At 41.6% G+C, this 21966-nt stretch overlaps 3 protein-coding genes and 1 long non-coding RNA gene across 6 annotated transcripts in view; 2 read left to right on the top strand and 2 right to left on the bottom strand.

Annotated features, from left to right (window-relative positions):
• Positions 1 to 11881, bottom strand: part of LOC110176432 (serine/threonine-protein kinase 32A) — a 41563-nt gene extending 29682 nt beyond the window's left edge. The window contains exon 1 of one of the 2 annotated variants that reach the window (XM_086840160.1): positions 11607 to 11881. The gene's annotated coding sequence lies outside the window, so the exon portion shown is untranslated. Of the gene's footprint in view, positions 1 to 1879; positions 2168 to 11606 lie in introns of those variants that run through there. The other variant, XM_086840159.1, reaches the window with a different exon arrangement.
• Positions 11882 to 13586: 1705 nt separating this feature from the next.
• srl (PGC-1 family member spargel) lies at positions 13587 to 21397 on the bottom strand. 2 transcript variants are annotated; one of them, XM_020959760.2, is made up of 7 exons: positions 21021 to 21397; positions 18033 to 18158; positions 17862 to 17967; positions 16981 to 17793; positions 15089 to 16920; positions 14876 to 15021; positions 13587 to 14814 (listed from the first exon to the last, which is right to left on the bottom strand). In XM_020959760.2, the coding sequence occupies exons 2-7, from the start codon at positions 18128 to 18130 to the stop codon at positions 14615 to 14617; spliced, it is 3195 nt and encodes a 1064-aa protein (XP_020815419.2). In that variant the 5' UTR covers positions 18131 to 18158; positions 21021 to 21397; the 3' UTR covers positions 13587 to 14614. The 2 variants fall into 2 exon arrangements, with proteins under 2 accessions (XP_020815419.2, XP_020815411.2); XM_020959752.2 differs by having other exon boundaries at positions 15089 to 16923; positions 21021 to 21366.
• On the top strand, positions 18222 to 19967 carry LOC147642628 (uncharacterized). The gene has a single exon (XM_086840147.1). It carries the CDS (start codon positions 18332 to 18334, stop codon positions 19907 to 19909), a length of 1578 nt encoding a protein of 525 aa, XP_086696273.1. The 5' UTR covers positions 18222 to 18331; the 3' UTR covers positions 19910 to 19967.
• On the top strand, positions 20519 to 21677 carry LOC147642627 (uncharacterized). The gene is made up of 2 exons (XR_015273294.1): positions 20519 to 20742; positions 20827 to 21677. It is a non-coding gene; the product is annotated as an uncharacterized LOC147642627 (long non-coding RNA).
• The last annotated feature ends 289 nt before the right edge of the window (positions 21678 to 21966 follow it).

Genomic DNA, 21966 nt, shown 5'->3' with positions numbered 1-21966 from the left:
CTGTTTACGGTCCCCGAGTTCAAAGAACAAATATTATTTAGATTGCATTATGCGTATGTGCTGTGGCGCGTTTATGCTTTTCCTGTGTGTGTTTTATGATTTCAAAATTTGATGGCCCATCATGCCGTGGCACGGCACCCCCACAAACTGACCCTGTTAAAATACGTGTATATATGATTTTCACCATAACTTTTGCCAGGTGAAAATTCCCTTTAACTTTATGAAATATTTGCCAGAGTTTATGGCGAAAAAAAAACCAGGAAAGTTGGTTTCCAATTTGATTGTCCTGCGATTGTTTGTTCACGCATTGCTGACTGCTAACAGCAGGACAATTGCCGGAACGAAACAAAACAAAAATCCATGCAATTGGATTCGCTTTCAAATTGAATTAATTTCTAGCCAGAGTGCCCTTTATTGCTAACTCAAGTGAATATGGACTGGGTTGCTCTGCTCCAGAGTAAACCAGATGACATCATCATCATTATTCCGTGTCGACTCGCAGAAGAAAAATCTATAATTTGAAGCGACTCGATGGAGCCGCCGCGCGATTCATGTTTACGGCCGCTCAACTGAGTTTGTTGGCGGCGCTCCGATTTAATTTATGTGTACACTCAAAGCTTGTAAGCAAGCCGCTGTAATGTCTTAATGCCGCTCCGCCAAGCTCCTCTTTTGCATAATCCAAATCAAAATGTGAGTTGGTGTCATATTACCATAGATAACTCATTGCGGGAGCGACAGGCAACAGCTAGGGATGAGGGCAGGACGACAGGACGAGAGGACAACTGAGCGGGGCAGCCACCCCCAAAGCACTTCAGGAATCAAGCTGACAAACTAAATTCAATGCTGCCGAAAGGAAGCAGAGTTCATTGACATCTCGTGTCGGGTTGTTCCTTTTCATTCAATGGGGCAGCAAAAATAACAGCTCAGTCGGTCAGTGCCAACAATGAACACTGTCGAAAAATATTCAAAATTATATCTATATTATTTTATATGGTAGCAGACATTACCAAGAAAGGAAGCTAACTTTGGGAAGCCGAAATTCCTGTATCCTTGCAGAAATTTGATTATTCGAACTTGAAATTGATAATAACTAAACCGAAAATGGCTTATTTCAATTCAGAAAGCTTTTCTGTGTTTGTTTTCATTAGGTTAATAATTTCACAATTAAATTTTCTGTTTACCTGTGCAGGAAAATTGAAATATTCTTACTCGTACAGGGGAATCCCAGTTTCTTTTTATATGATTATATGAACTGCTGTATGCAGCAACGAGAAGGCGGTACAATCACCTCCATATCCTATTTAAATAATGTATTTAAAATAAATTACATAAGCTAATAAAAAATGTTGAATAATGAATAACAAGGCAACATGGAAATATTTTCCATATCGCTGTGGCTCACATCCTTTTAACTTTATGGAAAAATAACCCTTAATATTCGCAATATTTTCTTAGAAATTTCTCAGTCTCTGCACAGTTGATTGTCCTTTGTTCGAAAGTGTTGTCCTTTTTGCCCCGCACAGATGAAGATGGGCAGTACTGTGGCACACACACACACACATGCTAGAGCACATAAAATTTGCTTAAGTCAGCAGCGCACTCGGGAAATATTTGCTAGCGAAAGTCTCATAACACATTCTTGAGGAAACGGGAGGCAAAAGAAGGCAACCACTTCGCGTCCTTTGAATTTATCGATTGGCGTTGCTCACAACGGAGCATGCATGTGTGGCGGCGTTGTGTCAGGCCCATTTAAATTGCACTCGCAATATTCCCCTCTTGTAAATGGTCCGAAATGCTGGGCTCACAACAAACGCCAAGACATTTTTTTTAGCTGCCGCACTCGCTCACACAGATATCCTTGTGCTGGGGCTATGCATACCTGTGTATTGGTGGGGTGTTATTGCTGCTTTGAACCTTTCTTGATGGATATACATACATATATACATATCTATGTACGTACACTATGTAAATTCATGTAAGAATGTTTGTGGCGCTGGCGCCGGCAAAAAGTCACGCGATTGTCAAGATAACACTCACACACAGATATGCAATGGGCACTGTTACATTTATTTACGTTTTCGTCTGGTTCGCGACCCGGCTGAATAATGGCGTCGCCCCCCACGCACAAACAACCGTTATTCGGCACAGCCCGCGAGCAACTGAAACTGTTTTGGATGCAACCATTGTTTACCATTTACCGAGGATAAGCTCACCGAGCGAAGGAGAGAGCGAGTGAAAGGACGAGAGAAAGTGGCGCAGGCGCTTGTGGAAGAGAGAGTCATTTCTCTCTTTCTCTTTGTCTCTCTGTTGGACAAATCTGTGCGGCCCTTATGAATGAACGCCAATTAGCCAAGTTGGCTGGCTACACTTTATTATCATGATTACTTTCGCTACGATTATGATTTGGAGGGCTCTATTTACTTGGCCTACTTTTCGGGGCGCCGAAGAGGCGCATCCTACTTGGACGCAAAACGGATTGCGTTGCCATCACTCATGTCTATTTCTAGTTGGCGGACGAGCCTTCCTGCATCCGGCTGGAGGCAGGACTCCTTCTCGAGAAAGCCTCCTCAATTAAAGTCAATTAATTCCAAAACGTCAGAAAATTATATGCGTATGCCTCGCAGCCTGGCATTTATGCTGAGATAAATGCGTTCGCGATGTACCTTTTATGGCTAACAGACGGAAAACAAGAATGGAATCTAAAGTTAGGAAGCCGAAGTTTATATACCCTTGGAGTTAATTATAACATAGAATGGGATCCCTATAACTAAGTTTAGTATTTTCGCATTCTTTGAATATCTATAATTTTAAATGACAAATCTAAGTTTAAAAAAACGCAAAAGTACGCCAAAAATTCATTACTTTTAATTCGGAAAGCTTTTCTATGTTAATTTTTATTAGGTTAACAAATCTGCAAACTCAATTTAAAATTTTGAAAAATTAAATTTTTTGCCAATTTTGACAATTTTAACGATGTAACCCCTTATAAAATTTTGAAATTTTGAAAAAATTTGGCTGTTGATTCTGATCAAGAAAATATATGATTTATATGGTCGCAAATGACTCCTTCACGAGTTAGGAGCTTCTGACTAAAATTAAAATCCCCCATAAGCGTATAAAGTAGGTCTCACTAAAATCATCATCAGTCATCACTCCATTATTTTAAACAAACCAGATATAAAAGTATACAAGCTTTGTATCCTTGACAAGAAAATAAAGTGAATACAATTTACTCTCTTTAACATTCGAACAGAAAGCAATATAAATATTAATTAAAAGCCCCAGCCTTTAAGGCTTGCTGCATGTGATAAAGAGAGACACGTTTTTCATTATAGCCTGGGATTAACCTTAAAGAATGTAAATTCAATAATAGGGATTATTTAATAAAAAACACGTATATATTTTAACCATTCCCGTTACCCACGATTCTTGGAAACTTTTTCAATATATACACATATACTCGTATGTGTACATACATTGATGCCTAGGGGTTTTTTTTTTATTCGAATCCTGCGAGGTGAGAAAGTTGTAGCGATTCTCCCTCGGCCTCCACAATGCCATCCTGCCATTTCGCGTGGCATACTTTTGAGGGCCGTGCGCATTGTTTACACAAAATTTCATTGTTTATTCTGCTGATAATGCTCCAGGAAGATATAAGTGAAAGAAAGAAAGGAAAGCGAAATATCTCTGCCGAAATACATGTACACAATCAAGCACATTCCTCGTCGCTCTGGGACTCTGTAAATTCAATTCTTGTGTTGTTGCTTCCGCCGCCGCCGCCGCTGCCTGGCGCTTAAAAGGCTATTTAAATTCGAGAAAGTCAAAATTGTTTGTCTTATGCGAAGCAAGACCAATAATCCAATGTGGTTTAGGGCACCCACTGAATAGGCAATGGGCCCAGACGAGCTTCTGCGGCCTCCGAGGACCTTAAAGTGGCGTCTAAATATTTCCATTCTGCCTCCATCTTGATTATTCACTCGGAAAAGGGGCCTCCAGCATAGTACCCATGTACGGGTTGAGTCAGGAATTCTAAGGACGAGATTAATTTCGATATTCCCTTCAATTTCAATCTCATATTTCAGCAAGTCGTTGCATTAGCCAGCGTCCTTCACTAGGCATACAGTCTTGGCGTCTTGAATTCACCGTCGGACCAACCAATCCAATTCGAGGCCAAGGAGTCCTTCACTTTCGTGCTCCTTGCGTACCACATTTAATTAAGAGCCGTTTGGGCTTTCAATTAATTGAATTAAACGTCTTTTTCAAACGTACTTTAAATGGGGACGGTAAACTCTGAACTCGGTTATCGTCTGCATTAGTTATGCAAATCAATTTGAAATGATTGGAAGCTATAAGCACTTGCTGTTTATTGTTAGCCACTAATTAAATCAAATTGATGCTATTATCTCGAAAGGACTGCCGGGAATAATTCTGAGAAAAGGATCAAGTCAGCTTTTAAAAAACTTTAGTTAAAAATCCATTTCACAGCTTCCCCTTAGGCTGCAGAAAGAGCTTTGATTTCATCCGCTTTGCTTTTTATTATAAATTTGAAACAAAGAGAAACAAAATACATTTCAGTTCCTAGTAGTGGTTCCATTGGATAATAGTGCAACATCAGTTTGTACGAGCTTTTCAACTGGCAACTGGGCTTAAATTGTGCCAAAAACTCGAATGATGTATTCTTATCTACCAAATACATTTGAATAGCTAATTTTGCCCAAATCCTAAAAAAATAATGGCCCAGATTACTGACGGTTGTTGTTTAGCTTTCCATGACTGGGAAAACTTCATACGTATGTGGGAAACCATAGGTACGGACGGATAAAATAACTGAAATTAATTTCAAACCATGTTTGCAAAAAGTGTAGCCAACTCCATCAAAAATAACCCATTAAGAGTTCTACCCTCTTCTGTTACAAACACAGACAGGAGTGTTTTATGAGTGTATCAGGTATATACACTCACTGGCATGAACTCTTGAACACGCAAAAATAAACATACTGGAAGCAATGTAAAAAATTAAAAACGAAAGGTAAATCCTTGTTTTACCTGTTAAATTCCTCAAATTCCGAAATACAACACACACGATTTGATTGTATCATTTCGTTTCCAAGGAAATTGTATAATTAAAAGTTTCAATGCCTTGCATGTACTTGAGGATCCGGTTGAATGCCATTTAAACTTTATGCAATATTAATTGGGGTATTTAAGGCTCGTTTTGGCCCGTCAGGATTGCAAATTGATTGCGAAATCTGTTCACTGCTTTATTCCATTCCATTAGCTCAACGACAAATTGCGTAATGGCTATGGCAATGTTAAAGGCGCTTCACATCACGCTAATTGTTTTGCATTAATAATCGCCGCAGCCAGCCACTCGGTAAGTCAGGAGATCCTGCCTCTTGCGAGCCCAGCATCAAAGCATCAAGGACCATCATCCGGCCAGATGTCAACGGAGGCGTTAGACCCAGTTGGTACACTGAGGGAAAAATTTAAGGATATACGCTTGACTGTATCTCATCTCAATTAAGGTGCAGAGAAGCAACTCTTAAATAAAATTTGTTTTAAAAATGTTTGAATCTGACAAAATAACTAAAATCAAATATTAGACAAAACACTTAACAAAGTCTAGGTATCTTCTAATTTATACGTGTACACCATACAGTTCTATTAACGCTCTATAAGCTACGAAGCCGAACAGTTTACATGGAGATGTAAGAGCGGCGTGTAGAGCATTTCATTACAGCTGCAGGACATGCCGGGGATTAGTTATGCATGCATGAGCTGGGACCGAAGGACTGAAGCCGGATCTGGCCGGCAGTGGGAAGGGCTTGTCGCCGGAGCCAAGACCACAAGTTGGTTACACAAAGTTTCTACTCTGGCACACAGGACTAGCCAAAACGGATGTGGGGTTCACGAAGGATAAACACAAAAAAAAAGACCAGAGATAGTGGAGCATTCAAGGCTTCTGTGTTGAGCTGTCTCCCGCGAAGTAATTTGCGAAAAGTTCGTGTGCCATTTGGCTACCACCGTTTTTTTCTTTTTTCCCCCCCAAAGGACCTGCTTTCCTTTGGCTTCCTCTCCCGCCCTGATTGAGGTTTAACACAAGCCATTAATTACACTTTTTGTCTTCCATGCGAAACTTTACAATTGCATTAAATACACGGCTGAATTCGCAGTCATTGTGTGTGCGTGTGTTAATGCAGGATTTTGTTTATTTTACCAAATTAATTTGCATTTATTGACATATCGTGTGTGTATGTGTGTGTGTATGGGTGTAATGTCCTGCGGGAAATTAAATGGCACTGCAAATTTAAACTCAATTAAATAATACAAGTGCAGTCGTCAGTAAATCAAGAAATTAATTTTAGCCATTCATTCAGCCGCCTGTGAGTTTACAAGCCAGCTTAATTCAATTCACTCAGTAAATTTAAACTTAAATGTGCTATAATGTCCTGATTTTGGGTTTCAATCTTCCATGCCCAAGAGGAACTACCACTACATTTGCAGCTGAAGACAAATGTATTCGCACAGTTTAGTTAAGCAAGCACTGAATAGCAGAGGCAGCTGCCTCTCCCTTTTTGGGATCCCTTATGGGCGCCAGGGTGTCCTGGATAGGGTTTCCTCCCCATCTCCGCTACCGATACTCTTGGCCACCATCAATAATTGCCCCTAATGGGCCTGCTAGTCAAGCAGACAGCCCTGACTCATAAATGCCAATCACTGGGACCTCCGGCTGGCATATGCCTCCATGTGAATGTAGCCGGGGATGGGGATGAGCTTGGTTTATTTTTGGGCGGGTTGGGGAAAACATAGTAAACTTTTTTGGGGGGGCCAACAAAGGCGTCAAGCCGCTGGCCAATTGTGCGGCCACATTTCGCCTTTATTATCAAACTTTATGTCATCCTTTGTGGCTGGGCCAGATGGCAGTGGATTATTATTGCATATGTTATGATAAGCGTTGGCACCTCGCTCCGAGCACCTCCAGCCATCAAAGGCTCCCGGCTCCAGGCACCATGCCAGGCGGGTCGTGGGTGATAACATAATAACAACAGGCCCATAAAAAAGGTTTGTTTGCTTCGTGGCGGGCAGAGTCCGCAGTTTATTGTTTGCGGGAGGAAGGGAGGTGCCACTGGACACGAGAGAAGAGCACTCTTTTTGCCCCGCCTCCTTTGAGCGCCATTGGCCATGGTAAAAGCAATTGTTTATGGTTTATGCTTAACTAATATTTATTTTTCATACAGGGATTTAGGCTAAGAATTGTTTTCAACGATTGGATAGTTTATCTTTGATTTCTCTCCTAGCAAGATTACAGAGCTAACTTCAAATATATATGGATACCATTCTCTTGTCAAGTTTATTGCAAGACTGGTATTATCCGCTTTGTTAAACTTGCTGAACTATATTATTTATCGATTTTAAAAAACTCATAACTAAGCCAAATAAGGATTAATTTCAATTCGGAAAGCGTTAATTTTTAGCAGGCCAATAAAACTGCATACTCTATTTAAAAGAATATGATTATAGGGTCGGAAATGACTCCTTCACTTTCTTTTAAGCTTCTGACTGAAGGTGCAATACCATATTTTATTCGATATTAACTATATTTTATATACAAGTTTTACGACCAATCAAAATATTAAAAAACTCATAATTAAGCTATATAAGCATTAATTTTAATTCGGAAATTGTTTTTATGTTCATTTGCAGTTTAATTAAACTTCCTATAATTTATAGGGTCGGAAATGACTCCTTCAAGTTATTTTAAGCTTCTGACTGAAGATACAATATCATTTTTTAATCGATATTAACTATATTTTTATATGCAAATAGGTTCGAAAATCAAAATGTAATAAACTCAGAACTAAGCCAAAAAAGCATTAATTTCCATTCGGAAAGTGGTCGTATGTTAATTTTTAGCGGGTCAATAAAATTGCATACTCCATTTAAAGTGTGAATTTTGGCCGATTTTTTACAATTTTAATGATGTAACCCCTTTCCTATTTTTCAAGAAATGGGTTTTTTTCTGAAAAAAAAATTGTTTCGCACGGATATAGCTAGGAAGATTTGCCTGTTGATGCTGATCAAAAATATATATAGATTATCAGGTCGGAAATGACTCCTTCACTTTCTTTTTATCTTCTGACTGAAGGTTAAATACCATTTTTTAATCGATATTAACTATATTTTTATATGCAATTGTAATTCTTGAGGGTTTCGTGTGACTTTTTTTTGCTGCCAATTAGATGCTACGTGCACTGGGTACAGAGCGTTATAAAGGAATACGCATCAGAAAAATGCAAGCTGAAGAGCAACATAAACAGAAGCCATAGAAATGGGCAAAAACGGGGCATCGCTCGAGAGCAATTTTCACAGAGTCAACACAGAAAGAGGAAAACTGCAATTCTGCCTTGTTCGGTGCGTTGGCAAACAGCAAAACTTTCCTGAGCTCTTGGCAATAGCGAGTGCCGGACTCCTGTGGGCTTAAAGTTTTCATTATTTATGCTGTCAAACAAAAGCAGGAAACTGTCCACTTCCAAATGGAGAATTTAAAAGCTGCCACGTACACGAATACCTTTGGGGTTAAGTAAGCCAAACTGCAAAGAGCAATTAAAGGACAGTATGGTCTTTGCTTTCCTTTCTTTGTAGAGAAATAAACTTCAAACGTAGCTGAAAGTGACTCCATAAACTTAATACATATTCTGATAATACAAATCTCTTTAAAATAAAACTATTATTAGATACAAAATTTAATCAATAAATTCCATTAGTTCTCTGAAGAAGACATTTCAATGATGTACTATTTTGTATTTTTGGCTGCTAGTGTATACCCAGGACTTGGGCGCGTTTTAAAGATGAAGTTGAGCACGAGATGGCACTCGGGCAGGGTAAACATGCCCGTTCCCTTGGCCTACGACTTGGGCAAACAAGTGTTTGGAAGCCAGCAGTCAAGAGCTCAAAGCCTTAGCTTAAGTCGAAGGCAAAAGGCAAACAGACTGAAAATGAGATTTACGACTAGCCGGGAATGTGGAGCAGAGGATTCAGGGGCGCCAGGACGCAAGTTCAAGTGGTTCGGAATGCTGCCCTACGCACTAAGACCCCTCTCACACATATCTGTATGTGTGTACGCTCAAATTCGAGGATTTCGGAAAGGTTTCCTAGACATGAAAGTCAATCAGCAGGGACACCATTAATGTGTTGTCAGGGGCTCCAAATACACGGCTTCAGGTAACTAAGTGTTTCTGTATACATTGTGAGATTGTAAGTGAGCGCCCTTATGTCAATATGTTCCAGCTTCCATGGTGAATCATCATGGAAAACCATTTAATTTAATTCAGAGGTTTAAAGAGATTTTCTAAAAGCACCCTATCGAAGTGCTTTAGTACGAATTTAATAGATTAGCTTTAACAACATTTATGCAGAAATGTTTTTCTAATTAACTAGTTAAAACTCATTTAGGTGAGTCCATTTCTACACACTTATTTTGTTTACTTTGGGTAGGCTGTCAATCTGATAAATTAAGATACATTTCGTGGAAAATGTAAATTTCCCTATAGAGGATTTACGTTAGGATTTACAGCAATTCCTCTACAATTTTATATGTTCCGGGAGAGCCCCTTGAGAACCCCGCAATCGCTTCATTAATTGGCCAATTTCCGGCACTGCAGTGTGGCAATCAGTTTAATTGATTGCCAGCACACGCATACGCATACGCACTTCTTTGCATAACATAATGAGCTGTTCAATGCAAGGACTTGCTATTGCCACGGGCTTATCTCAGCGTGAGTTGGATAAGACTAATTAGCCTTAATAATTATCAAGTCTCCAGGCTCCCACACATTCCGTTGAATTACTGTGTTGCCGCTTTCCGGGAAACCGTGTTGTCCGCCGTATTCAAATTAGTGGCTGAGTGTATGTGCAGAAAATTGTGCAACAGTTGCGACCACAGCATTTTCCATCCTTGTTGAAAAGCAACACGAAAACAAAACTTCGACAACAACAGGAAATTATATTTTAAAGCAGTTAATCACTTGGATATTTAGTTCAGAGAAGGCAAAACCATGAATGAAATAATTTCTCGTTATACCCTTTCAGGGTATTACTAACAAGCTTGTAAAGCCTGAAGGAGTCATTTCCGACCCCATAAATCATATATATTTTTGATCAAAATCAACAGCCGAATCGACCTAGCTATGTCGGGTCAAAATACAAATTTTTTCAAATCTTTTGAAAATTTCGAAATTTTATAAGGGGTTACATCATTAAAATTGTAAAAAATCGTCAAAATTTTTAATTTTAAACTGGATATGCAGATTTATTAACCTAGCAAAAACAAGCATAAATACGTTTTCCGAATTGAAATTAATGCTTTTTTGGCTTAGTTATGAATAAATAACTATTAAAAGAATGCGTATGTTTTAAGTTTTCGAGGTATATACATTTCGACATGAAGAACTTGTTTAACTTAATTGTTTTTAATAAATTTCAACACAGTTTAATAGTCCGAATGCTCTATGATTAAATTCTTTAGTTCTATAAACATTATTTTTATTCTACGACTGTTTAGTTTTCATTGAAAAATTCGCATTTCTTCATAGGGTTTGGCAGCTAAAATATTTTATAGCCTACTTATATGGGTAGAACTAGTCACATTTAGGGGGACCAACACCAGTTGATTTATGCATGTCCAGCATTTTATTATTTTTTTTTTTGTGAATGTGGCCATTGTGTTTGGTTTTCATCCAAAGACCCCATCACAGGAGTTATTGGAGAAATTCGGAGCGTGTGCTATCAACAAATCGAACCGAAACAAAAACCAATCAAATTCAATATAAATATTTGTCATAAAACGTTTCTCATTCGTTTGGGACAGATGGCCGATTGCCCGGTTTGGTCCTGGAGCACGTTCACCTCCGTTGGTCACGTGCGGGGCACTAGCTCGGATTCATGAATCGCCGGCCAGGAGGAATGGTCCGTTTCGAGGGCTGCATCGGTTCCATAAATGCTCCGAAGGCCTAATTAACCTGTCAGGAGCAAGGCGGCTTGGGGGCGTCTGCATGGATGGACATCAAACGATTGGGCGGACGTGGCAAGACCGCTTCTTAACCGCCAAATAAATCCGCCTAAAATGCTAATTTCCCTTTTCGTTGGCTGAGAGGCGGCAACGTCCTAAAAACAATATCCTGTTTAGGGCTAAGCAAAACGGAAAATCTCAGCCCAAACGAACCATATTCAATTTGCGTTGCTTTGGCGATGACGGGAAATGAGTTTTCCATTCTCATTTCTGGTCCTCGTGGGCCTGAAATCGTCGCGTCGCCTCCAAGGCCCAAAGCCATGAATACAGAGAAGCATCTCTGGTCCAAAAACGGACCACATTTTGTTCAAGTTTTAACTAATGCCCGGCATTTATCAGAGCACACACACCCGAAGGCATGGCTGGGGGACTGAGAACGGTGGCTGCCTTTTCGTCGGCGTCCACGTTATTTTAGTGTGTGCGGCCTGATTAATGCTCTACGTTTTGGACTGGCCCATAAATCACTAAATACTATATGTTTGTTACGTGGCGTCGAACGAGGGTATTCAATTGAAGTACTTTGCCTATGGACGCCTACCTTGGATGCTGAATCCTGCTGTCCAGGGATGGTGGATAACGTGCCGGGTTATTTAAGTCAATTCAGCATGCGAGGCGACACATCCGCATCACGCATTACCCCGCTCCAGGATCTTGGCTCGTGTTCATAAGTGATATTTATTCGCACTGCTCCAACGACAACCGCCGGCCGAATCTCACTTCTGGGATTTCGCACTCCAGTGCTGTTTCACTGCCCGAACAGAAGCGCCTTGCGAGGAGAAACCGCCGCACTGTTGAGTGCCCAAAGCCGAACTGAAACCACAACACAGTTTGGCCAAACGATTGGGCCAAAAAGATGGTGGGGCTGGCGCAGGCGCAGGTGCAGGTGCTGCAAATGGAGTCAAAGTAGAGGGCAAGCATTTCAAGTGTAACTGTCGCTAGCCAGGCTCTCAATATTACGCGAATTCTTCACCCAATTCCCAGTACGAGGAGTAGGTGTCAACTGCAGCGCTTGAGCTGGTCATTCCCCACTGCCAACCTGGCAGCGGGAATTTCAAATAAGATACAATAGAAATATTTTCAAGGGGGAGCTTCATTAGAGGCAAAAATGCAAGCTCGAGTCAACTTCTTGGGAGACCTTTAAGAGACTAAAAGGTGGACGCAAGTTATACTTAAACTTGTCATCATTAAAATTTAAGGCGTCTCGGAACTTTGATACATCCAACTGGTGTTCATAATAGCAAATAACGAGTTAGAAAAGTTCCGAGTTAATAAAAATTATAATAAACAACATCCAACTAACTTTAAACCGTCAATTATTTGCTTAGTCCCTTCACTACTCAGCATGAAAACTCAAATGTCGACTGTTTTTGATATGCCGCTTGTTGTTTACGTAGCTTGAAAGCGTTTGCAAGTGACACTTTTCATCCATAAGATGGCATCGACAAACAGACAGATAGACAGAGGAGCTCACAGCACAGCTCCTTGAATTTCAGTTTTACTGTGTTTCCCTTTCACAGACAAAGGCTGCCACAATCGCATTGTGTCGACATAGTTCTTTCCCGTCTGCCTTTATTGCGAGCCTCCCAAGTCCCACATCCTACGTCCCACGGGGCGGGTACGTGTTTTAGTTGTTAGTTTTCCCTGTTTACCAACTTAACAATAACAGCATATGCTTTACAGTAAACACAATGTAATTAATTGCTATGCCATTTTGTCAACAGAAATAATGTTGGTCTGGAAAAGTTAGTAAATTACACACAATAATTGGGAGAAACCAAGCGCTTAACATGGTCATCTCCACGTGTTGCTGATAGACATCGCGAGTGGGTATTGATGTTGCCTGATGCCAATTAGACTGTCCAAGAAGTGGACGATCAAGCCAAGGGCTTTGCGAAAACAGACACACCCCATTTAATTATCCCAAAACGAGCGACTTTACTTGAGCAGAGTTGTGTAATGACGCGACCATCACCATTAACTCTCGTTATTTGTCTGCTGTGGCCACTAAAGACCTCATCGTCGGGCAATCACCCTTTCATTCGCATAACCACGACAAAGCGCTTACAAAGGATGGGCAGTGGCCAAGCAGTGGCCCCAAAGGACGAGCAATCTGAATCAATCACATGACCAACCTGGTAGGCGACTGGCTTGATCAAATCCCCAACCATTGTTGCGGTCTTTCTGGCTTCCAGGAACAGCAGTGCCTGCTTTCATTGTGGCTGGAGCCTTCAATTGCAGCAATAGATGCAGTTTACATACATATATCCTTTTCATCCGTACGGGGAAACTTTCCAATTGATTGCTTCTGCAGTAAACTTATTTGCAACAAAATAACGAACAAATTATAATTTAAAAGGAAAAAACCATGAATATGAAAAAAGCTAACTCGGGAAGCCGATGTTTGTATACTCTGTATATATTCAATAGTTTAAGTTACAAATTAAACTCCATCCTACAAACAACCATGTGAAAACTATTTTCCCCTTTTATGATTTAAAGTCTTTAATACACCAAAATGTTTATTCATTTTTCTGAAACTAGCAAGGTTTTATTAAATTATCAAAACGAAGGGAGTACAAAAGAACTTAAAAAACAATTTGTGGTTGATACTTAAAATACGTTTTCTTTGCGCCTAAGTAACTAATAGTTGCGTCTTTCATAGTGTTCTTGGGCATTGTTTAAACTCATTTGTTGTTTTATTTTAGTTAACGTTCCTAAATCAATAACGGGCTTTAAGCAAAGTCAGTCCAAGTATACTTGAACAAATTTCAAAAAATTCTACAAAAAACTAAAGAAACTCAACTGATCTGCCTATCAGTCTGTGTTGCCGGATTTTAAACATAGGTAGTACGTGGCTAGTTAAAGTGCAGCTTTTGTGGTTGATGGTTGGTTGGTTGGTTGCTATTCAATGATTAAATTAAACGTACGTACAAAATATTCTCTTTACAAACTAATATCAAAGTTTAGTTATCAACAGTTTAATTCGTGGCCGACACATGCTGCATGCGCGTTCCTTGCTCTCTTTCAAATATTTTATTTGTATTTATCTTTGTGTTCTTTTTAATATAAACGGCTTGTCCGTCCTTGTTACCTGTTTCGTTGTTGTTACTGCTATTATAGTTGGCTGGGTGGCTGTTTCTGTATTCAGTTCCATTGGTTTGGTGGTTTAATAGATTGTTACGAAGCTCTAATCGGATTGGATTAACTATTTCTATGGATCTTCTGCTAACTTACATGCAATAAATGACTTTGTTTGCATTACGCGGTTATCACAATTCCATTTTCGTTTCAATTTCTTGTTGCTTCCGTTTTGTTTTTGTTTTGTTTTCATTATCGGTCATTAAATTTATCCTAGTTTTTGAATTGCTGTCAACTAGTTCATATGATTAGTTATGAATCATTATCAGGCTATTAAGTTGTACAGCTAGAAACTTCGGGGATTGAACTACTATTCATGCAGAAAGATACAAGCAGGTAGTAGTGGACACATTCTCACATTCTCAGAATATGCAAAAATAAGAATGTTAGCCTTTTCCTGCCAATATGTCATTGCTGGTCCTGATTCTGGGGTACAGGCTGTGCCTCCGAAACAACCGGTGCCGCCTCGGAAGATGCAGGCTTGCCAGCATTAAGCTTCGCCTTTACTTTCCGCAACAAAGCTTCGAAGGAATCCTCCTCCTGCACTTTGGGAGCTGGGGTCTCCTGGGGAAACACATACGTGTGGTAGTTGTTGATACCAGCGTTATCTAGAAGGAAAAATTAGAGAAGTTTGAAAAATAAAACATGCAACGTTTTGTATCTACTCACCCAAGTCAGCGTAGGAAGCACGGCAGAAGGCACGCCTGCCGCCAAAACTAATATCATACATGTTGATTTGGGGGTCCCTGGGACTCGTGTCTATGGCCGTGAATGCGTCCTGCGCTCTCTCGTACGTCACAAAGCCGTACTTCATTCTGTAAGTTTAAAAAAATCCAACTGTAAGCTTGGATAACAGATTTAATTGGCTTTAAAGCTGCTTACCCATTCTCCTTGTAGTGTATTGTTATCTGCTTGATACTGCCGTAGGGCAAAAATTTCCGCCGCAGCAGCTCCTTGGTAGTCTCCTGCTCAATGCGTCCGACGTAGACGATGCGACGCTCCTCCACAGCGGGCTGCGATACGTTGCGGTCCGTAAATCCGCGTCTATTGTTGTTATTTTGGCACCGTGTGTCAGACCTGGAGCGAGAGCGCGACCGCTGTATTCTGCGATGCGGACTGCGACTGCGCTCGCGATCGCTGTTCTCGGAGGCAGATCCAGAGGAGGAAAAGGAGCTTCGTTTTTGGTTTTTAGACCTCCGCTTGTTGTAACTAGTGCGACGTTGCCGGCGCTCGTACTTCCCTGCCTCTGAGTACGACGATGAGCTCACCGAGCTGCGGTGGCGGTGTGTGCTACGCGAGGAATAACCACCACCGTGGCCAATACTGCTACCAGTGGCACCTGCCTCCAGGTCTCGCAGCTGCTCAATGGAATTGGATCTAGACCGAGACCGAGAGCTTGCCAAGCTGCTGCAGTCCGTGTAAGAGCCCCTTGAGGAACTTGATCCGTTTGAGCCCGAGGCCGATCTATGACACCGTCGCTTCCGATAATTCCGTCGCGTTCGCTCACGAGACTTTCTTACGGTTGGTAGCGCCATGAGGGGGAATTCGGGCTGCAGATCTGTCTGGGTGGCCATGCTCACAAGAGCCTTACGCACACGATCCTTGGGCAAGTGCATGATGACCATGTCCTCGCCATGCTGAATATTTTTATCAGTCGAAGCCTTCGCAGAATTTTGCGCCAAGGAGGCGAGAGCTGTGCAGCTGGTTTGTCTAACCACCTCGCTTTGTATACTAGCTATCAGGGAGTTGCTCATATTTTTGTTAGCATCTTGCCCATTGGATATATTGTACAGCAGGACCGATGACTTCAGCAGCGAGCGCGGCGAGGCCTTGCTTAGCTGATTCGGCGGTATCGTTATATCCGTGTTGCAGCTAACCGAAACAATGATGATCTCCTCGTAGTCCGGGTGGAGCTTATTGCTCTGCTTGGCAGGAGTCTCTGGCTCTGGATCCACCTCCATACAGTATGTATCCTTGACAATATCCTTAAGTGGCGGCAGCTTCGTTACGCGCGGCACCTTCGCTGACACGCGTGAATCGATGATCTTGAGTTGCTGAGCCCGCTTCATCTCTAGCATGCGTAACACCTTGTTCTTGGCCACGGTAATTGGGTCCATGGGCACGGCACTGATTTCTTTGCTGGGGCACTTTAGACTGCTTACTATATTGGCTATAACAGCTTTCTGGGGCGATGGCGTTGGTTTCACAGCAGGGACTGGCAAAGGTGAAGGGGTTTCCAACTTTGGCTGCTTAGCAGGAGGGGGCTTCGTTTTAGGGACAGCTAAAGCGCCGCCACAACGCCGCTGTTTATATTCCTCTAGGTTCAGTTTTCGCTTTGTAGCCGTTACCGTAGACGGCGTGGGTGTGGGTGTGGGCGTTGGCGATGGCGTAATTGTGGGAGAAGGTTGTACAGACGCTTCTACCGCTGCAGCGGCTTCCCTTTCCTGCTTCAGCAGCGACAGGTTCTTTCCACTCGAACCCAATCCCTTGCCTTGAACTTGGCTTACTGCCGGCTGTTTGTTGCCAACAGTTTTTGTGGCATCATGCGCTTTTTTGGCTGCCAACTTGCTTGACTTGCTCGTAACGGAGGAGCCAACCTTTCGTTTAAGGAAGTCGCACTGCTTCTTGTTGGGCACCAAGCATATGTTTGCTGCTGTCTTGGGCTTGCTTGCAACTACAACCGGGACTTCTACCGGCTGCGGTGCTGATTTATGCTGCTTGAATATAGGAGATATAGTTAGTTATGTCATGTTTTACTTAGTTGTAGTACTAACCTCCTTAACCGGTGACACGGTAGACTTCTTGTTGACCTTGGGACACCAGGATGGATCGTCCTTCACATTGTCCACAAAGCATAAATCATCGGCAGTTTGTCCAGCTGCCCATAAAGTCTCGTCCACATCGACAACATCTACAGTTTCAACATCAATGATCGAGTCGGAATCATCATCATCATCAGAGTTGAGACCCTTGGAGAGAATTACTGCGGGCCTTGGCACCACCACTTTTGGGGGACTAATGGGAGCAGAAGTGGGGACAGGGACAGGAGCAGGAGCTGGGGCTCTCACTGTCTCAGCAATGTGTATAGCTGGTGCTTGCGTTTTTATAGCCTCTTTTATGCGGCAAGCGTTGAGGTTCTCGGCAAAGTCATCTTTGGTGATAAAATCAGCCAAGTCAAAGTTATTTACATCAATATTCAGACCGAATGCGTCATTCTCTGAGGTAATGGTATTGGTGCTTAGGGTACGAATCTTGCGCTCATTTATGATGGTTTGATGCAAGCTGGGGACTGTGCCATTGTTCAAGTCCCCGTCGACGATATCATCGAACTCGTCCTCGTAGTCGCTGGAATGCGACTCGTAGTCACCAATGGAGGAACTGTCCGTGCGCGTGCGAAATGTGGAGTTACTGCACTGGCTCTGCACGTCATCCTCGTCGTGGGTATCATCTTCTCGGTCGTAGTCCACGAGGGCACTAATCTGGCGCTGCTGATCGTAGACCGCCTCCACCTCATTGTAGACCTTGGCATTGAGCAGATTGGCATCCTCGCCGTCCAGCTGCTGCTCCACAAAGTCACTGTAGATCAGCTATTCAAAGAATCGATACTTATAGAACCTAAGACCGACCACGTGAACGCTTCTTCAGCCAAACCTACCAGGTTTTTTCTGTTTTGCAGCTCCTCCTCCCGGCTGGGTGTCAGCAGAGATTCGTCTGTGGGCGCGATTGGCAGAATGCCGTTGAGTGTGTCTGTCAGCTCAAGACTAGAGGAGATGGCGGTATGGCATGAGTTTCTTCTTACTCAAGAGAAAGGACGGACTACACTTACTCATTATTGGGTGACCAGAAGTCTGGTTCAGTTTCATATTTAGCAAAGCTTCCCTCGAAGGGATCTTCCTGGAATACGTTCAGCATTCGAGAGTCCATTACGCTCCAATTAGGTCTTCCACATTAACTGGAAATAAGCAAGCATAAATTTAGTCTTTCAAAAATATCAAGGCTGCATGGCCAAAGCTGTCAAATGTTATGTGTCAATGTCAAAGTCAAGCACAAAAAATTTCATTTTATTCGGAAGCCAAAATTCATGCGGACCACATACTTTCGTTAAGAAAATAAGGACGAAAAATAATGCCCAGGAAGGTAAAAACAAGACGACAGCGCAAAGCGGCCACTGTTAAGAAAAATGCCGCTAAAGAAGAGCAAAAGAACCATCTGGGAAGGAAGTCCAGCAATTTAGAAAGAAGGGTCAATATAGACGAAAACCTGGCTGAGCACATCAACCGGTCTCCGCTTGTGTCGACGGCGGAGCAAGAGGAGGAAGTAACAATCACATCATGTGACGAGTTTGTGCAGAAGAAAGAAGCCCATAAACTTGGGGGAACCCCAAAAGGAACGCGCAATGCCTGGGAGGTGGGAAATGCTCTGGATAAAGACGAAGAAGAATCGTCTTCAACCGATTCCATAAGCACCATCGATGAGGATGAATTGTTGCATCAAATTTGGAAGGATCTGGACGAGATATTTTGTCCCACCGACGAAAAGGTAGTACCAAAAGGTAGCTTGTCCCCGAATTTCGCCGTGGTACAGCAATTCGATAATCTAGTGTCCTGTGCTAAAATGGTAAAGAAGAAAAGAGCCCTTCCACCCGGTGGAACCCCAGATAAAACTCGGAATGTCTGGAAGCTGGGAAATGACTTGGATAAAGACGAAGAACAACACTCTTCCTCGCCTATATTTAGCTTCGATCAGGCAAAATTGGATCAAATATTAAAGGATCTGGACGATATATTACGTCCTAGCAACGAGGCAGTAGCAAATGGTGGTTTGTCTCCTGATGTTCAGTGGGACAAGCAGTCTGACAGTTTAGAAAGCAGCGACATTATCGACGGGAACATGGCAACGCACATCAACCGGCCTTCGCTTGTGCCCACGTCAGAGCAAAAGGAGGAGCTAACATTGAAAAACTGGGAGCTAGGAAATTCTTTGGATAAAAACGAAGAACAATACTCCTCATATGATGCAGTAAGTACCACCGATGAGGCGGAATTGGATCAACTATGGACGGATCTGCACGAGATAAATCCCCAAAGCGACGAAGCAGTAGCGAATGTTAAGTGGGAAAATCAGTCTGACAACCTAAAGAGCACCGCCATATTAGACAGGAACCTGCCAAAGCACACCAAACAGCCTCCGCTTGTGGCGCTATCCAAAGGAATGAAAAATGAAGCTAACAACTGTAAGAAGAAGAAGACCCATCACAGTAGTGGAACCCCAAAAGGAACTGGTACCATCGATAAGGTTGAATTGTTGGATCAAATATATAAGGATATGAACGAGATATTTCCTTCTAGCGACAAAGCAGTAATAAAGGGTGTCATATTCCCGAATGTCGACTGTTCTACTTCTGGTGATTCAGGACCAGTGCCGCCAAAGTTCTTTGGCAACTCTGGCTACTTCATGCTGACTGGCACCGACAGCCAGCTGCAACATCAGCTGAAGGATCTGGCGTCCTGCAATATTTTCGTGGAGTCGTGCGTCGAGCTGCCGGACGCTTTGGCCGACATTGTGGAGCAGCAAATGACATGCCTCGTGCAAAATCGCGATCCAATTTTAGCAAAGATGCGTGACAAATATAATCTCCTAGAACCCCGACGGGTTCCGCGCCAAAAAAAGCACAGGAAGTTCCCGAAAAAGACCGAAAACTAGATTAACATTGCTAAAATAATTTACATAAAATAAATAGTCCAGCGTACGCAAGGCAAAACGTCAATGTCTTTATCACAGTTTGAATTTGGCGCCAAAGTTTGCACGATATCGGGCAACGCTGGCATTCCAGCGCATGGTGGACAATTAGCGTGGCACTAGTGTTGCCACAGTATCCGTAGAAACAGATAAAAAATTATGCACTTAAAATTCGCAATTTAAATCCAGTGGAACAGGGCTTTTAAAGAGAATAAAAGATATTTATTTATTAATTCAATCTTTAAATTTGATAAATTAAATTCATTTTTTTAAGCCAAATCAACAATCTGATAAATTAAATTCATTTTTTTAAGCCAAATCAACAAAGTCTTTAATATAAAAGCGTTGAACCCTATTATTATGCAAATTAAGCAGCTGTAACATTTTAAGTTTAACAACTCAGCATTTTACATTTCGTTGTTTTGAGGAAGTTAAAACTAGCTGTGTATTAAAAATGAATTAAGCCCAAGTCAAAGAAAGACAATTTCTTGGATTCTTTTCAAAATTAATAAATAAAATAAGAATTAAATGACCCAAAGTGAACATACTGCGTGGCACCATCCCCACCCGTCAACACACTTCTCACGAAAAACAGGCAACACGGCGACTGACAAACTGATCTTAAACAAACTATAGTCATTTCTAGACAGTACAAAATTATATCCAGAATTGTTAATTATATTGAGACAAGAACTAAACACTTGCCGACAACAATAACAAACATGCGCACACACATAGAAGAAGAAGAGAACGCGCGCCGCACATGTGTTGGGCTCCAACCACGTGTATGAGTGTGTGTGAGTAAATGCCGCCGCCACGCCATGTGCTTTTTTGAGCTTAACAACAATTGAATTGAACACCTCTTCACTATCACATATCAGATCCATACGCACGAGACACCGTGGACAGTTTGTTTGGAAAGCATTTTCAGCAGAAATCCACCTGCCAGATGCAGGCGAAATGCTAGAAGGCCAGACCCGATTACTTGCGAATTCACATTGCGCTGCCCACGGGAGCACCCATCGGCCCCCCAGAGGATTGACGATGGCAGCAGAATTTCCTGACCATATATTACCTTTAGGATGCACAGGTGGTATACGTCACCAGATCCCGGCTGCTGGTTAATCTCCACGAGACGTTAATTTAAATTGTTTTTCTTGCCGCCGTCTGTTTGTCTATCTGCTTTAACCTCACATGTTGAGCGCCGCGTCCGCAGCCACCACAAGCACAGTTCCACAAGTTCACTTAAGACCGCCAATACCCGGCGGCAGCCCTCTATCACAATCAAATCACTCCCGAATTAATATTGGCCAAAGCCGCCGGTTTATCTCATAAGATTGTGATTCACCAAATATGTTCACGTGGAATCGTTTTTTATTTTTAAACCGAATAATAGAGGTGCGCAAAACATTGATGAAAACATCGATGCATCGATGCTTTTCGTATTTTCTCAATCATCGAATGTTTTTTCCGACAATCGATGATTCTTTGCCATCACTATCAGGGAGTTTTTTATACTCTTAATAACTTACTGTGTTCTCTTTTAAAAACTTAAACTTTAACAACAGTGTTGCAAACTTCAGAGCACAAAAAAGCTAACCCAACCGCTACCTAAAAATATAGCTAGCTATAGCCAAATTGAAATTAATGATTTTTTGCCTTAGTTATGAGCTTTTTAAACTTTGATTCGCTAAACAAATTGTTATAAAAAATATAAATATACATATATCGACCCAAAGAATGGCATTATAATTTTAGTCAGAAGCTTGAAATGCACTGAAGCAGTCAAATATTCTTGATCAGAATCAACAGCAGAATCAACCTATCTATCTCCGGTCAAAAAATAAATTTTCAAAATTTTTCTTCAAAATTTCTAAATTTTATAAGGGGTTACATCGTTAAAATTTTACAAATTTGACAAAAAATTAAAGTTTCTTAAATTATAAATTGAGTATGCAGACTTATAAATCTAATAAAAACTAACATAGGAGCGCTTTTCAAATTAAAATTAATGCATTTTT

The sequence above is a fragment of the Drosophila serrata genome, unplaced genomic scaffold (genome assembly GCF_035046125.1).
Source record: "Drosophila serrata isolate PLE 108 unplaced genomic scaffold, ASM3504612v1 contig_382, whole genome shotgun sequence".
Lineage (NCBI taxonomy): Eukaryota > Metazoa > Arthropoda > Insecta > Diptera > Drosophilidae > Drosophila > Drosophila serrata.
This window is presented reverse-complemented; position numbering and strand designations above follow the sequence as displayed.

Excerpts from the sequence above, each read along its gene's own strand:
- srl (XM_020959752.2), bottom strand. The coding sequence starts at position 18,130 with ATGGACTCTCGAATGCTGAACGTATTCCAGGAAGATCCCTTCGAGGGA. Across the intron at positions 17,794-17,861 it reads TGCAAAACAGAAAAAACCTG|CTGATCTACAGTGACTTTGT; the intron begins GTAGGTTTGGCT and ends TTCTTTGAATAG. Across the intron at positions 15,022-15,088 it reads ATACACTACAAGGAGAATGG|AATGAAGTACGGCTTTGTGA; the intron begins GTAAGCAGCTTT and ends TTAAACTTACAG.
- LOC147642628 (XM_086840147.1), top strand. The coding sequence starts at position 18,332 with ATGCCCAGGAAGGTAAAAACAAGACGACAGCGCAAAGCGGCCACTGTT.